The sequence below is a fragment of the Hipposideros armiger genome, unplaced genomic scaffold (assembly GCF_001890085.2).
Source record: "Hipposideros armiger isolate ML-2016 unplaced genomic scaffold, ASM189008v1 scaffold_8, whole genome shotgun sequence".
Classification (NCBI taxonomy): Eukaryota; Metazoa; Chordata; class Mammalia; order Chiroptera; family Hipposideridae; genus Hipposideros; species Hipposideros armiger.
This window is the reverse complement of record NW_017731358.1, coordinates 159,309-176,207: the sequence shown is the minus strand read 5'-3', so window position 1 is coordinate 176,207 and position 16,899 is coordinate 159,309. Positions and strand designations below refer to the sequence as shown.

Sequence of the window (16,899 nt, the reverse complement as noted above, 5' to 3'; positions counted from 1 at the left end):
TAAGGGTATCAAAGAAAGACAATGCCAATGCACTATTCTCATCATTCCCATAATTTTTTGTCATGTTTTCATTTTTTATATTATTTTTTCATCAAGCAGAAAGATCCAACTTATTTTTATTAACTTATTTTTACTCATTTAGTGACTTACCATAGTCACTTCTAATAGTGTTTAGATTTCTCAAAACAATTCCCTTTTAAAGAAGAGAATTCCCATATTTGCAAGACAGTAGAGTACCTGTGCTTTAATTAACATACCAGCCAGTATTCTAATTTATACAATGCCAAAGCAGTGAGAAAATATTCCACATTTCTTAACTGTGCTGGCCTATCACGGACATGATTCTTTTTATTAATTCCTTAAACACCCCTCCTTCATCCATTGTTTATATCTATATACAAATTGTATAGTAAATACTCTAATATCTATTACATTATAAGAAAACACTTTCTTTCTAGTGACACCTCACTTTCTTTCCAAGTCTGTTACTGAAGCACTGTTATGTGGAGATAGTTGAAATTAACTGTTACCTCCTGAAAAAAGCAGGAAGAAAACAAAAATTAGATACAGAAAAAGCTATTTACACTATACTATAAGACTAAAGGATGCTACCCTTACCCAATTTTAGGCATCAATCTCACCCTAAATATCAAGTGATGAGCTGTAGAGCTTCTAAGTTAAGGTCAGGTGGAATAAGGAAGGCGAAGAAATGAGTATACCTACTGTGCAAGATACACTCCTAAATGCACAAAATTCATATTTTAAAATCAATATTTTCACAAGTTCAAACATTTTTCTCAAGAAACAGAATATATTTTTAAATGATATATATTACATATGAAGGATAACTGATATAAATAACAAGTTATTATAAACAACTACAGATGATACTCTCTAAATATCTCCTAGCTATTGTCAATGACACTGCAGCTCTCAGTCTCATATTTTATGTACAGTGTTTTTGATTTAAAAAAAAATCATACTGTAAGATTAAGAAAATCAGTGATAACTCCAGAAAACAAAATATCAACTGAAAATGCTGTTAAACCCATAAGTTGAATTTCATACAAAAAAATGAAATAATCTTGAAATTATAAGTCATTTATATGCGAGTACATTTAAAATGTATTTTTTTAACAGTATTTTAAAAATTTATAGTGGAGCAGGGCCCATATCCTGTTTGTTTTGATACCTAGCACCTAGAATAATGCCTGACACATTAGGTCTGTTAGAGCCAGCACCTAGCAAGTTTCACAAATGTCTACTGCTTGTATGAATCAAATTACTCCCTACTTTTACCTAATAATGCACACAAAATTTCTAACATAAAACTCAAATCGGGTTTCCTAAAAAATACTTATTCTGTAGATAAGCTACCCATCCACCCTACAATCCATTCTCCCATTTTCATAATCCCTAGAACGTATTCCATAGAAATTCAGAAAAGGGGGGATATTAGTCAAAGACTGTTAATATGCTGTTAACTCATGTATTAATTCAAATGGTAAGATAATAATGATCATAGTTATCATCATCCTAATAGCCAATATTTATTTGGTTTTATTATGTGCCAGGTCTTGTGCTAAAGGGCTTTATATAATTCTATCAGGTAGGGTTTCCCACTTCGTAGAAGAGGAAACCAGAAACTCAGAAAGCTGAGGAACCTGTCTAAGGCCACACAGTTCCAAAAGCAGAAAAACGGACCTGAATGTAGGTAGTATGCCTACAAAGCTTACACCTGGCGCCATCTTGTTCCACTGTTTTCAAAGTACCTTTGAACCTTCAGGTTCAATCTACATTTAAAAGAAGAAAATGGTAATATTACAATACTTTGGAAGGCATATTTAAAATACCTTTTGGAAGGCATATTTAAACTATCCTTTGGAGAAGGAGTAGCTAACTATGGTGGGCTGGCTGAGTAGTGCAGAGATCTTAGGGCCTGAAAACCTAAAATATTTACTATCCGGTCCTTTAAGGAAAAGTTCTCCAACTCCCGCTATGTTAGTTTTTTATAAGTAACTTGGATCCAGAAAACAACTTTATGAAAGTGAAGGTATCTTTTCCCTTCCATTGAAAAAATATTTCTATTCACTAAACTACTTTTCAGTTTGAATAATTCTGCTATTTGGTTAACTAAAAAGAACTATTTTTTTTTCTTTCTCAGTAATACATAACTCTGCTCATGATATTTATAGTGAACGGAAAATATTTATTATGGGTTATCAGAAGAAAATACACCTTTCCACTTGGATTATTTAACTTGCTCCAATTCAGAAATACTAACTATATCCTATTTTATTATTTGGACAATTTCTACAAATAATAGTTTTAAGAAATAAACAAATCAGTTTATTACCAATAGTATTATCAATATCACAATTTCTACCAAATCATCTTTGTTCTAAATTTCCTATAAAGTGGTATACGCATATACACAGTACTTATGTAATGGTTTTTTTTTTTTTTAGCTAAGCCATCCTGCCACCTGTTGGCAGCTCAACTAGGGCCGGGCATCGAACCGCTGTTGCTCAGAGCTCGCTCTTTTGAGTGAGTGCTTAACCAACTGAGCCACTTGGCTGGCCCCTGTAATGGTTTTTAAATGACATAAAAGTGCAGTGTGCTTATCATGAAGAAAATAAGGTTGCCTGTTTTGCCATTCCACTTTTCCTTATGGAGATCTTCCCTGCTTTTCTTTCTCTGATCCCTCTGCTTCCCATCTACTACGCTCCAGTACAAGCGATTTAAGAATTTAACCAAGTATAAGTTGCTAGCTACCTGCTTAGGCAACGTAAGTTTCCTACATCTGTAAGTTACTTGATGGCTCTGGTTGTTAGGATTTCATTTTGCCACTGTTACTACATTACTTGTTACATGAGGAATCCCAGAAATATAAGTAGTACTTAAGTAACATTGCTTCATTGTAATTCCAAATACCACATACATGTGCTACCTTCACATTCTTGTTCTTCTCAATAGTCGCCAAATAGTGAAGGCCAAGAGAAATTCACAGGTTACCAGAGCAAAAGACACACTACATTAAATCTTTGGGCCCATTCTTGTTGGCATTAATCAAATTTATTTACTTTAAATTAGCCTCTCTTTTACTGGGTTAAATCAACCAACTAATTTTGCTAAGAGCTCAGCACTATCCTAGGTGTTCTGAAAACAGAGATTCTGTGGCAAGAATATTCCATCAAATAGTAATAATGTAAGTCGGAGTAAATAGTGTTTCATATGGAAAGTGTTTTAAATGTTAAGAGTATAATTAATGGAATTAAAATGATTATAGAAGCCTTAATGAAGGTGACAACTGAGCTGGGTCAAGGATGAGTGGAAATGAGGCAGAGGAAAGACAGCCATTTCAGCTGAGAGGTACAACATAAGCCACACAAATAAGAATTAGTTAATATGGGGAAAAGAAGAGCAGTAATGTTGAATAATTATACAGAGGGTGCCCAAAAAACGTATATACATTTTAAGAAAGGAAAAAACTGTGTTAATATATACTGATAACAAAAGATGAATACAAGTCACGTTTGACTTCCGCAATTACAAGAGGTGCTCAAAGTGGTTACCTTCAGCGTCCAGACACTTCTGATTACGGCAAACTTCTGCTTGAGCAACGTTGACCAAAGTGCTAACATCGCTGAAAATGTGTATACATTTTTTTGGCACCCCCGTTATTTAAAACAGCAATACCACTTTTTTTGTGATTTAGTCTTTAAAAGGTTCTTAAAATATTTTATATAATTGATGTGCTTATAATCTTCAGAATGACTATATTCCTTATTTCTGTGATATGTTTATGACCAATCAGAAACATGATACAACAAAAGCACAAATAAAATGTCTCATTAGCAAAATAATTTCCACTAGAATACAATGATCGTACTGAATCTAAAAAAGGAGATACACTAAGTAGTCTTGTCACATATATGTATTATGATCGATATACAGAAATATTGATTTATAAATCAGACGAGTCCACTAATTCACTAACACAAGCTCACCACTCCAATTCCCAATTTGTCTTCAAGTAGTTCCAAAGGTCTCAAACGTATTATTCAGTTCACACCAAGGGCTCTTACTAATATTTTTCTCCAGTGGACACAAGTTTTAAAATTTCTGATTAACAACAGCATTTATTAAAAGTGATTTCAGTATTTTTCCATTTTTTTTAATCAATGATACATATCAGAAGTTTTGATCAATGTAACATATATAAGTACTGTCCACAAACTGAATGGATACAAAGCCAGGCAAAATAAAAGAAACTTGATGTTTAGTTAGCCCATACATCATTATGTGGAAAAGTAAGCTTTTTGTAGACTTTTTGAAGACCTCCATTACAACTTTCCAGAACACCTAAACGTCTAGTGACCCCAGACTGGGAACCACAGGTAATCACTTCATCATGTTGCTCATTCTCTCTGACTCCAGTCAAACAATCTGACATCTGTGTTCCCTCAACTCCCCGTCACTTTCACTTTAGTTGACTTTGAAAGGTCCTAACTGTTCCTCTACTTGCCAGCACTTCTCCAGATGTGTTCACCTATTAGAAAGCACAAATCTTTTTTTTAGTTCTAGTTGTAATGTTTTTAATTTATTACTATTTTTTTTAATCGGATTCACATTTACTTTTACATTTCTAGAGTCTAGCCAGAAACCTAGGCACAAAACAGACAACCATTAAGCTAAGGCACGACTGCTTCAAACTCTGAATACCATTCTAAACCTGGGGCTCTGAGATACCAGACTAAACCAATCAAAAAGGTATCAGCTAAGCTCTGGATGCCATCCTACCACCTCTGATCACTGCCCAAAATTTCAAACTTGAAATTTTAGAGTAATTTAAAAAATGCTCAGGCTAAGCTAAGGTCTCTCCTTTCAGGCTTACAAAAAAACACACAAAAACGAACATTAGTTTGTAGATAGGTCTCTTAAAATCAGTTTTTCTACATCTTGTCTGAATGGTTCATCATCCTCAAGTACCACAGATAATAGGCAAGCCTTGAAAACATAATGCTGCATATTAATATAATTAAAACTATTACTCAAGGCTGGGCATGCTTTTTCTGTATAGCAAATTTTTATAGTAATATTTGCTACAATTTGATTTAGCCTGTAAGAAAAGCAGCTTAATTACTACTCTAGATTTAGTATTTACAACAAATAGTTAAGAAATAATAATTAGTGAGGTTTTTAATGGAAAAGATAATCACAAAAAATAAAGAAAACGTTCAAAGGAAATAGTCTACAAGGGCATTTATGTTCAAACAAGCAAAGGAGTAAATTATAAAATAAAGCAATATATTTGCTTTCATGTCTATTATATAAAATCAAATTTATAAATATACTTCAGAGATCTATTCTCTTGCTTCTTCTATATTGTAGACCTCCTGATCATTGATTGATTATTCATTTATCACCTTAGTAGGATTGTAAGAGCATTATCTGAGTCAGGCCCTGAAATATAGGGTTGTCGTTAAAGTCATGACACATTTTTGCAATGAAAAACATAGAAAAAATACGTCATGACTTTTCCAACAACCCAAAAGGTTTCTCATTCACCAAAGCAATCCTAGGTCATATCAGAGAAAAGCAGAGATGCAGACCTCCCCTAACTGATCCAGGCAACGAGAAATCTTGTCACTTGAAAACATACTACCATATCTGTAACAAGGGTTCCTTCTCCCCAGTTAGATTAGCTCTTCTTTGTACAGTAAGTCTACCTGCATTGAGGGCCAAGGCCTTGGCTCAAAAATAAGCTGTGCATAATTGGCACATTTCTATTCAAATTTTTCTCCCCAGTAACATCAATAATTAAGGGTGTCCCTTGGTTATAATAAAGCCAATGGAAAAGGTATCAAAAAAGATCAAGTTAAAAGGCACACACACACAGACACACAGACACACAGACACAGACACACAGACACACACACACACACACACACACACACACACACACACACTTCGAAATACATTTTCTCCAGAAGATCAGGTTAACAGGCAAAAGAAAAAAAATCTTTTGATAACCAAACTTGGAAAATCATGTAAAAAGTTAAGTTGAAGGACAGGAAGAAAGACAGAAACCTACACATAGGAATTATGTTCTTCCTGCTTCCCAAATGAACATGAAATGATTTCCTTGCAATGTATTAAAACCATAATTACCATAAGTATAAAAGCTACATATTTCATATTTAATTTTAAAATGTTCATAGAGTATTTTTTTCAGATTATCTATCTAGGTATTATTTTTATAAATTTTCAAGGAATCAGTTATCTTACCAATTCCCAAAGATGAAAAAAGTAGACTAAGAAAATATCAGGTTAACGTACGAATATAAACATAGAGCAATGTATACAAGTATGTTATTCTACTTAAGCATTTCTCCTAAAACTTTCATATGGATTTTGTTAATGCATGTGTTGAAATCGACAAACCCTAAATAACCCCATAATTTTGTTGACCATCAATGTAACAGAATTAATTTATCCCCTAAAAATTCGCCTACTTCCTTAATATTTCCCCTAAGTGTATGCCATGAAACATAGGTCCCTAGAAGATATTTCATGAAAACGGGTTCTGCTGCTAAATAAATCTGGACAACGCTGTACACTGTGACTTCTCCTGGAGGAGCTTCACGACACACGAGTACATTAAGGTCTGAGGACTCCCAGGGAGAAAAGCAGCCTGCTTGTTTCTCTTCTACCAAGTGTTCCCACACGTATTTAACAACAAAACCCTTTGTTGGGGACAAAACTTTGAATCTAACATTTCACAGACCATATCTGAAGGAAATGGGTTTTTCAAGTTATATTTCCAAAACTGCTGTATAGTACCTTGCATTCTGTACCAAGATTAGTAACAATACTCTACATGAGTGTTTTCATACATGCTCCTCAGATGCTATCATTTTCGAATCTTCCATGTAGGTAAAAACTTTAAAATCTTTCAAGACTACCCAATTCTCCTTTATGCTTACCTTTCTAAAATGCTTGTCACTTTCAGGTCCATGATCTGTTGCTCTAAATGTGGTTTCTCCAGATGAACCTTAAAGATAAATATGCAGTCCTTTAAATTCTCCAGTAATGTCAATAATCTAAATTCTAAATTATGTTTAGTCGATTAAAAGGTAAATGGATTTTTAGAGCAAGTATTACTTTTTTGGAAAACTATTCTTATTTTAGGAAACATACTGGTAACCTATGCAAAAATTTTTTTTTAATTATAGTACATGTTTAACTATTTTTTTTTAAAAATCACTGAAAATTACAATAAAAAATAAGACAATCTTTGATAAGAATTATTTTACATGACAGTACTTACAGTTTAGCCATATACCACTGCCATTACAAACTACATTTAGTAAAAAAATAAATTTAAAATGTCAACTATGACAGGACAGATGAGACAAACTAAAATTACTTTTCATTTCAATTATCAAAAACAATCAGATCAATTTCAAGAAAATACTCTGGTAAAGCAAATTTTTTTTTTAATATCTTTAATCTTAGAATTTTAGTTTTACCACAAAAGAATTGTTTTATTATTTCCACCTAAAGGAGAATGAATTTGCCCAATATAACTCTGGGGTTTTAAAATTCAGCATAAGCAGCATTATAAATTTGGTCTGCAATTTTATTTGCAACTAGTTTATTAGAAGCATTTAAAAGGCATATTAAGGTCAGCAAAAATGTCTGTTTACACACCTAACAAGAGAAGCAGGTCAGAAGCTCCTATGACTTCACTAACCAATTTGTGACCTGTGAAAAACCAGCAAAAGGGGAAATAGAAATGTAAAACTTAATAGGAATGAGAAAACAGATGTCTGAGATCTTAGATGTATATCCTGATAAGGCAGTAATTGGGCAAATACAGGATTAACCTTAGTAAATTCTACTCATTACGGTCTATCAAAATTAAATTTGTTTTAAAAATCACCAAATTGGCTCAAACCAACTATGAAAAGCAAACACATAGGAAGTCTCATCTACTTGTCAAAAACAAGTGATATTTTTTTCCCTCACCAACTAAATCCTAGCTTATTTAAGTTTTTGCAAACTTTCATTCTGTTGGGCTAAACCAAAATTAAAATCACTGCACAACAAAACTCTGTCTATTTTTTATTTTTTTCAAAACCCCGTTTTTCATTTGTACTAAATGTTTTCATTTAAAAGATGGGAATAGACAAATGAATACATCTAATTATTTTTCCTCTGTGGCTTCTGACATTTTAAATGAGATCGAACACAGGTCCTTTCTTACCTGTGGTGAAAAAGTCCTTCAATAAGCTGAGGCTTTCAACAATTTTGTCAAAGTCGGGTGCCAACTTTGAAAGGTCCTCTGAATTAGGAAGGGCTTTTCTAATTTTCTCTGGAGAAAACAGAACAAAAAAAACCATTCTCAAAATAAATATTTGATTATTAAAACACTAATAAATTTAAATAATCATCATATATAAATTTAAATTAAATTTTTTTTCAATTTTTGCCCCATTACAACTACAACTGCTACATATATCTGAAACAATATATTATTCTGATGATATTCTATAAGCCATGACATTTTTAAAGAGACTCGCCAAACATATGGCTTAGATGGAGACCTTCGGTTTAGAAGTTAAATGTGTTGAGACAGAAGCACTATATTAACAATGTTAATAATGGACTGGAATCAGAAGTACTTTGGGGGAGAAAGTCACAGCAAAGAGGCAAAGAATCAAAGAAAAAGGAGAAAAACATCTCTTATAGCACTTGGCCTAACTCAAAAAAGTGATCATATCCCAGTTCAAGTTCAAGAAGAGAATTCCATTACGTTTCTCCCTCCTTTCATAGTCCCTAAGAAGACTCACACCTGTTACCGACTGGAAAATAACTAAGAGCCCAAGGCAAGCTTTTATTTTATTTTAGCTAGCTTTATTTATAAAATGGTCAAACATTTATTTTTGTTTAAAAACACTCAACAATTTTGTCCAAGTCTGGTACAACTTTATAGTCTTCTGAATTAGGAAGGGCTTTTCTCATTTTTCTCTGAAGACCAAAACACATAAATAGTCTCAAAATAAGAACATGTGTCAGCTATTAAGTGCTCTAAAAGCATTAACTTGCTTAATTTTCAGAGCAGCCCTACAAAACAGCTATCATCAAACCCATTTTACAGATGAGGAACTGGGACACAGAGGTTATGGAACTGGGCCAAAGCACACAGCAAAGAAGCAGGGCAGTCAGAGTTTATGTCTAGGCAGTCTAGGTCCAGAATCCAGGCTCTCAGCCTCCACGCCACGGTACTGGCAAATGCAGCAAGTCTAAAAAGCTCTCCTTACAAATATTAGAAAAAGAATTTGAAAAAGTGCTTTTTCTACAAACACCTGTCAACACAGCACAGTTTTAAGAAAGTGCTATGAATAAGTACATGTAGAGATTAATTCCACCCCCATATACACCTAAGAAATTAGTCTATAAAAGGAGACTGAGAAAAACAATTTCATCTAAAACATTTTTTTGAAAAGATCACCATGACTTACTGGTAATCATAGTCAAATATACTTTTTTCTCAACTACTTATTATTAGAAAAAGGGGGACAGTGGCTGATAATAGGAACAAATTACTCTGGACACTAGCAGACTTTTAAGGAACCTGGTTACAAAAAAACAGAGGTAACCAAGGTATCCCATTAAAAAGAGCTTGGTAGGTGGGTCATGGTGCATCTGTTCTGGGTAACACACAACATCGAAAATGATGTTTGGGAAGACTGCTCGGCAGTATGGAAAACACTGACAAAATGTGTTAGGGAGCAAAAGATAAGATACCAAAGTCTATGTTCACTATGATTATGCAATTTTTAAAAGGGAAACTAAAATATTAACCACATACACAGATAGGTACAATTAAAAGAAAATGCTCCAGAAGGAGAGTGGCAGCTATGTGCAAGTGATGGACTACTGGATACTTTTTGTTTCTTTTAAAGTTTTTCTTCGATATTCTATTTTTTTTTTCATTAAAATAAAACTGCTACACATTAAACTCACAAGTTAGGAAACAATCTCAATATAACTAGTTCTCTTTCCTGGAGATATGACCAAAAACCAGTTATTTTAATGTTGATGATACAAACCTAAATCAATATATTCATCAATCTCCCACACAATGTCAGGCACGATCCACTTATAGTCACTAAGGTCTGGTATCATGTCTTTCCATTGATCAAAAGTCTACAAGAGAAGAAAGTATGCCAATCAAATGCTCTGAATGCCATGTAAAAATATAAGGAAGATTATTTTAATTTATTTAGTTAAAACACGCTAATCTACTAAGAGTGATATATTCAAAACTTTTAGAAACAAAGTGGTCTCAACTCTTCTAAAAACAAATTAGCAAGTAAGCATATAAAATTGCAAATGTCCCTTTACTGACTACGGAAAATGTAAAAATTCAAAAAACTTGAAATATTCCTATTTCAAGTAGGTTTCATGATTTGGATTTAAACAACATTGTGGAGTAGAAGAAAGACAGACCAGGAGTCAGGACACCTTGCCTCTGGTCCCAGCCAAGAAGAGGTTGCATGAACAGGCCACTTCACTTTCCTATCTGTACTCCTAAATGGCAAAGCTGAAACATCAAACCAAGGTGCTCTCACTCCCAGCACAGTGTTCCTTCCACGAGGCCGTATGTACCTCCTATAATTATAACTAAGATTCAAAGGCATTTTCTTATTACTAGTTAACACCACTAAAACAACCTAGCATGTAGTAGAGACACACAATAAATGTTTAAACATCCAATTGTATTTTATTGCACTAAAGAAAAATTATTTATGCTATAAAACTTAAAATAATCATGCTGAATAATTGGAAAGGCAGTAGGAAAGTTAAACTCACCTTTTTGGCTGTATAACCACCCCCAACAGCAGATCCCAGTACGAGATACCGAAGTTTTAAGAGTCTTGTAGCTAATCTTGCTGGCCAAAAATTCCTGCGGGGCTGGTAGCCATACTTAATTGGGGAAAGTTTTAATTTATGTAAAGGGAGGTTAGTTAGAGAGGAGAACTGCTGAAATGATGTCCGGAATTGGGGTCTTTGAAGCTTTAAGGTAGGATGATGTGAATGATAAATACTTCGTGAAACCAGATGCAGTTTTTGTAGTGGTAAGCTTCCTTTTATTCCAGAGCTGTGTTTCACTAAGGATTGGCAGACCTCACTGAAAGAAAAATGGGTATGGCAGAAAGATCACACAGGGTAAAAACACAAAGGAAATGATACAAAAGCAATATACTCAAGGGAAAACACACGTATGCGTGCATGTGGCCAACCACCCTACGTCATACGATAGCACACATTTTCTAATAGCTTGCTATGTGTCAGGCACTGTTGCAGCATGGCCTACCCCACCGAATCCTGCTAATAACCCTATGATGAACTATCCCCATTTTACAAATGAGGAAAAGGTGGCACACAAATGTAAGTAGCTTGCCTAAGTGCACACTGTTATAAGGAGTAAAGGTGGGATTCAAACTCCGGCAGTAGGACTCCAGAGCCTGTCCTCTTATTTCAGTCGCCCAGATGTGAGAAAAGAAACTAAAATGAGGTGGCAGCAGTGAGAAAGGAAAGGGAAAGGTACATAGTAGAATGACAGACTAGACATGGGAGGAGGGAAAAGGAGAGTAAAATAACAACCATGAGATTCTACCTGGGGAAACTAAAGTTACCACTTACCACTTACTGATATTAAACACTGCAGAGATTAATCAATTTTGGGAACAGTTCCTGGTTCCATAACATTTAGCTCAAACGTCTTTCAACTCTATTCCTACATCTACTTGTCTTTTGCGTCAGATAAACTTTGGTGCCAATCACAGTTTCACTGCTTACTAGTTGGGCAATCAAAGGCAAATTATGAATTTATCAAAGCCTCACTTTTTCAATCTGTTAAAATAATAGCTATATCAGAGAGTTATAGTCAGCAATCGCTAATTCAGGCATCTTATTCTCAGACCATAATCCCCTTTCACTACAACCATCTTCGACCCTATAAGGACAACCAAGTCACTGATACTTCTATCTTCTTACCTATTTGTTCCCATCTTATCTATTTACCCACTTATCCACCTTAAATTCCCCAGTTCATAGTTTCAATAACTCTTTTGCAATCGTCTAGTCCCCTGTCCTCTGAGTTTTTGTTTCACTTGACTGGCAAAATAGAAACCCTGGATAAACCTTGTTATCGCTTTTCTCCCTGCCTGCACCAGGGGAATGAGGCACTGCGGAAGAAAACCACACCTCCTGGACAGATATCTCAGCTAGGCCTCGGAGGTTGCCTGACAATCTTACCTCACTTCGCTTATCACTTACGTCTTCTTATGCCAGGACTACTGCAGACATTTCTCACTCTTCTCTAACCTCCCACATCTCCCCATACTTGCTCCAACTCCCAGCAGATGAGCCCACGTCACAGAGAAAACGGAAGGAAACATGCTGTTTACTGACTGTACCTATTCCTATGCTTCCAGCTCCCCCTCTCCCCACAGCCCCGGGAAGATTACAGCAAGCGCTCTTCCTCCCATTAAGGGCAAATCCCTCTATTTGGAATTCTGTTTTCTCCCGCCTTTTCAGGAGTCACAAGTCAAACCTCTCTCATCTTAAAGGAGAGAGGGAAAAAAGGACCCCACTTCCGTTCTCTAGCTACTCTATTAAAAGCCAGACCAACTTCATTTCCATTGGTATCACTTCAGTGAAACAGCTCTTCTTCGGTGTGCAGAAAGCTTTCCAATGGGCATTTGGTTTTTCAATTCTCATTTTAGCTCTCTCAGCAGTATTTGACAACACTGACACCTCTTCACTGTTGGAACTCTCTCTTCCCTAGTTTTTTACTCTCACCTCACTGGTCACTCCCTTTCAGTTGCCTCCTCCCCAGCTACCTTTTAAATGTTGGGAGTTCATTAAGGCTTAGATCTAAACCCACTTCTGTCCTCACTGTATACATTCTTCCCAGGCAATTTCATCCACACCCATTTCCTCAATACTATCTACATACCCATGTTTCTCAAATTTATGTCTAATACAAATATTAAGTTCCAGATCCTGGTATCCAACTGCCTATTCAACATTACCACTCAGGTATCAAAAAGTGCCTCAACTACAAGAGGTCCAAAACCTTGACATCCCTCCTTCTCCTTCCCCGCAAACCCTGACCCTCCTCCAAATACTCCCTATCGCTGAAAATGGCATAAGCACGTATCCAGTTACATAACCCACAAACCTGGGGAACATTCTTGATACCTCCCTCACCCTTAAGTTCTGTTAATTCTACTTCAACACAGATATCAAATCTTCCATTTCTCCCATCTCCCCCGTTCCTTACCTGGGTGGCTACAATGGTCTGTACCAAGGTGTCCCCCACAGTAAAACCCGAGTACTCTTCTGAAATGTAAATCTGGTCACTGGCACTCACCTGCGTATCTTTTAAACATCTCCCCTGCACTTAGAATGAAATCCAAACTCCTGATCTACAAAGTCCTCCGCGGTCTGGTTCCTACCTCCCTCCCTCTCACGTCCAGCCCAGTTTTCATCCAGTTCCTCGAGTGCCATACTCCTTCCCACCTCAGGACCTTAATACCCACCCCACTCTTTGCATAACTCTTCTACCTATTTAAGCCCTTTACGTTACTCTTACTCCCGTTAATTCCTGTCACAATCGGTTTCACCTCAAGCAGTCCCTCCTTTCCTTGAAACTTCATTCTTATTCAAGCCCCCCTGCCACAGTTCCTGGCTCCCTGTACTTTTTCTTTAGTGCTTACAAAATTTATATTACAAAATAGCGTAATTATTGGATTAATATTTGTCTCTACCAATAAACTGCAATCTTCATAAGGTCAGCATCCTGTCTGATTTGCCTACTACTGTACTTCTAAAGCATAGCCTAATGCCTCACAAACAGTAGACACTCAATAAATTTGCTGAACGAACACATGTTATATGGAGAATTAAACAGCAGTCTTTTTTTAAAGTGAAAGAACCTAGCAATGACCACAGAAAAAGTGCTCAATAAATGTAATTTCAACATTAATTACACTAACCTCCACTAACGTGTGAATGAAAAGCCATTTAACCCACAAAAAATTATCTGCTAGTTTTAGCTAAGCTGCTATCAATATAAGACATTTTTAAGTCACAACTCTATGGAGTCATAGTAACTTTAGAAACAATTTAGCACAACAACATCCAACTGAATAAACAAATATCAGTTATTAGTTTTTAAACTTCTAAAAAAAGTTTTTGCCACATATCTTAATTGCTCCAACAAAGGATGCTATTTTCTCCAAAGTCTTTTATTCAAAGAAACTTAGATATGTTTCCCCAGTAAATACTGAGTAGAAATAAAAAAGGTTGTAAATAACTTACTTCAGTACAGAGGGTTGTGGATTTACTCAGAAATTAAAATTCCATGAGATTAGAAATAACTTATTCAATTATTCTAATTGACAAAAGCTATTGTATATCATCCAGTTCTGAATTTAGTCTCAAGTTAAGCTTCATGAAATAAATGGATTCTGTTTCTTATAAACACTATAAATTATCTACACCATTTAAAACGTTCTAAAAAATTCAAGACAGGTGTTTAGCTGAGTTAATTTGTGAAAACCATTTTTTTAACCTTGCTTAATGCATATTACTTCTTATCAAATGCCTGCAGCAGTAATTCTGAAAGTATCTAAGAATATTAGGATACTACTGCGTGTAAAGATAGTCATGTTTAATCTCATTAAAATGCATACAGTAGCCCATAGAAATAAAAAGATTTCTATGATTTTCTACTTAGGATTAAACCAGGCCAGGCCAACAATAACAGTGTGATTAGAAAGGTAGTGCCACATTTAACACCTCGTATCCAAAAGCAAGTCACCCTTTCCAAACACTGAAAAAAAAAGCTGCTATTAAGAGGGTAATCTCTAATCACTCTCTCTGACATCGTATGCGTCACTGCTCCAGATCTGATTCCAAATCACGTTCACTCAGCGGACTAGGGAAAGAGGCAGCGTCCCCTGCACCCTCGGAGGCAAGCGACAGTACCTGCAGGGGTAATGCACGCCCGGCGCGGGTACAGAAGAAGGGTTAAGAGAGAAGACGCGGAATGGGTGACACAGGGATAGCACCAGAGATCCGGGAAGGAGAGGGCAAAAGCAAGAAGCAACCGGAGACAGAGATAACAGTGAGGTCAGAAGGGTGAAAAGAGCAGGGACAAAAGGACAACAGAGACAGGCCAAGACTGAAAGGCGCCCAGAACCTTCGAGTGGCAAAGGAAAAGGGACAAGAGCCAGTACTGGAGCTGGCACCTCAGGTAAGCCCAGTCAGTGCTCCTATCACTCTGGGTTCTCAAAAATATCCCGGAATCCTCCCACTGCCCTCCGTCTGCACTAAGGGGCTATCTGCACATGCTATCAGTACTGATGGGACAACCCCGTTTTCCGGAGGCCCCAGAAATAACGGGGCCAGGTCGAGCCTGCACTTACCAGGCCACGGCGGCCCGGCGTAGTCGCCACATCCCTCCAGCGAGGAGGTCACACAGGCGGGAGCCCTGGTGTCAGCCCCAGTCCGGCTCCTGCTCCAGGAATGACCCAGGAAGAGGACCTGGGCAACAAGGACACAGAGAAGCCGCTGCGGCCCTTCCAATGGCGCATGGACTTCCGCAAGAGCCCGCCCGGCACCCGTACTCGGTCCGTCAGGCAAACAACCACCCCCACCCTCTCTAGGAGCGCAGCACAAACGTTCCGAGGGGGACTGGCGCATGCGCTCAGAGCCTAAACAACCCGCTCCACTCTCTTTGTTTCCGGGTTGGATTCTGAATTCGGGCCTCCCAGGTTAAAGACTTGAGACGGTGTGGGGTCCAGGGTTGGGTGAGGATTGAGAAGGGTGAGGGGTGTGGAATCTCGGTGGATACTTTCTCACCGGGTGGTAGCAATTTAAGAACATCTAGGAATTGAGGGAACATGGAGGAGCCTAAAGAGTACGAAATGAGGACTGTACTAGAGTAATAAAAACCAACGGTTGCTCCTTTGCCCCACTCTTTTTACCCAGCGTCTTTGTTTACAGAGCACTTTCGTGTCCTTAGAACAATCTCGGGAAGGCAGGAGGAGGGGTCAGCGACAGGTTAAGTGCATTAGAACCTCAGAAGGTCCTGTCTAAAAGGGGCTTAGAGCAAGTAGACCAGCTATAGGTTTGGAATAAGCAGTTTAGAAGGCGTCAAAAATGATTTTGTTCACTCAGTCTTTAACCGGCTTTCATCTGGTTTTTAATCTCATCAGTTTGTTGAAATGGCCCATGCCAACGCCTCCAACAATTCCGTGCTGCCAGTGGTCACCGACCTCTTAGCGTGCAGCTCAGAACGTTGGGTGCTCAGCACTCTTCTTAGCTTCCCTTTCTTGGCTTTCAGGACATTATATCCCTTTTCTCCAGTAGCTGCTGCTCCTCAGTTTCCTTTGCTAGCTCCTCCTCCTCTCCCAAATCCCTCGGTGTTGGAGGGTCCCAGATCTCTGAGGTCCTGGGCTCCTTCCTTTGTCTATCTTCATTCTTTCCCTAAGTAATCTAAGCCAGTTCTATGGCTTTAAATACTGTTTTCCCCTTTCTGTCTTATCATTTTATGTTTTATGAGGAAACGGGGCCATAAAAGAGATGTGGCCTGTGAAATGTAATGAAGTCAATAAGTGGCATAGCCAGGACCCAAATCAAAGGGTCCTGAGCCCCTGCTTCACTTCAAGAGCACCTCCTCCCACCCCCGGCCCCACCCCAACATACAAAGCATAAAACAGTTCCTTTTTAAATCAGAATCCTGAGTTAGTATCCATCCATTCGCAACACCAAGTGTAGACCCAACCACTGGTAGCAAACTTCCCAAATACA

At 37.1% G+C, this 16,899-nt stretch overlaps 1 protein-coding gene across 1 annotated transcript in view; it reads right to left on the bottom strand.

The window, feature by feature from the left end:
- The window catches only part of OPA1 (OPA1 mitochondrial dynamin like GTPase), a 91,866-nt gene extending 76,041 nt beyond the window's left edge, over positions 1-15,825 (bottom strand). Inside the window, exons 1-6 of the mRNA XM_019650783.1 lie at positions 15,513-15,825; positions 10,885-11,203; positions 10,122-10,218; positions 8,273-8,380; positions 7,717-7,770; positions 6,990-7,057 (exon numbers count right to left, since the gene is read on the bottom strand). Coding sequence (XP_019506328.1) covers positions 6,990-7,057; positions 7,717-7,770; positions 8,273-8,380; positions 10,122-10,218; positions 10,885-11,203; positions 15,513-15,544 — 678 coding nt within the window. The 5' untranslated portion in view covers positions 15,545-15,825. The remainder of the gene's footprint in view (positions 1-6,989; positions 7,058-7,716; positions 7,771-8,272; positions 8,381-10,121; positions 10,219-10,884; positions 11,204-15,512) is intronic.
- Positions 15,826-16,899: the final 1,074 nt, after the last annotated feature.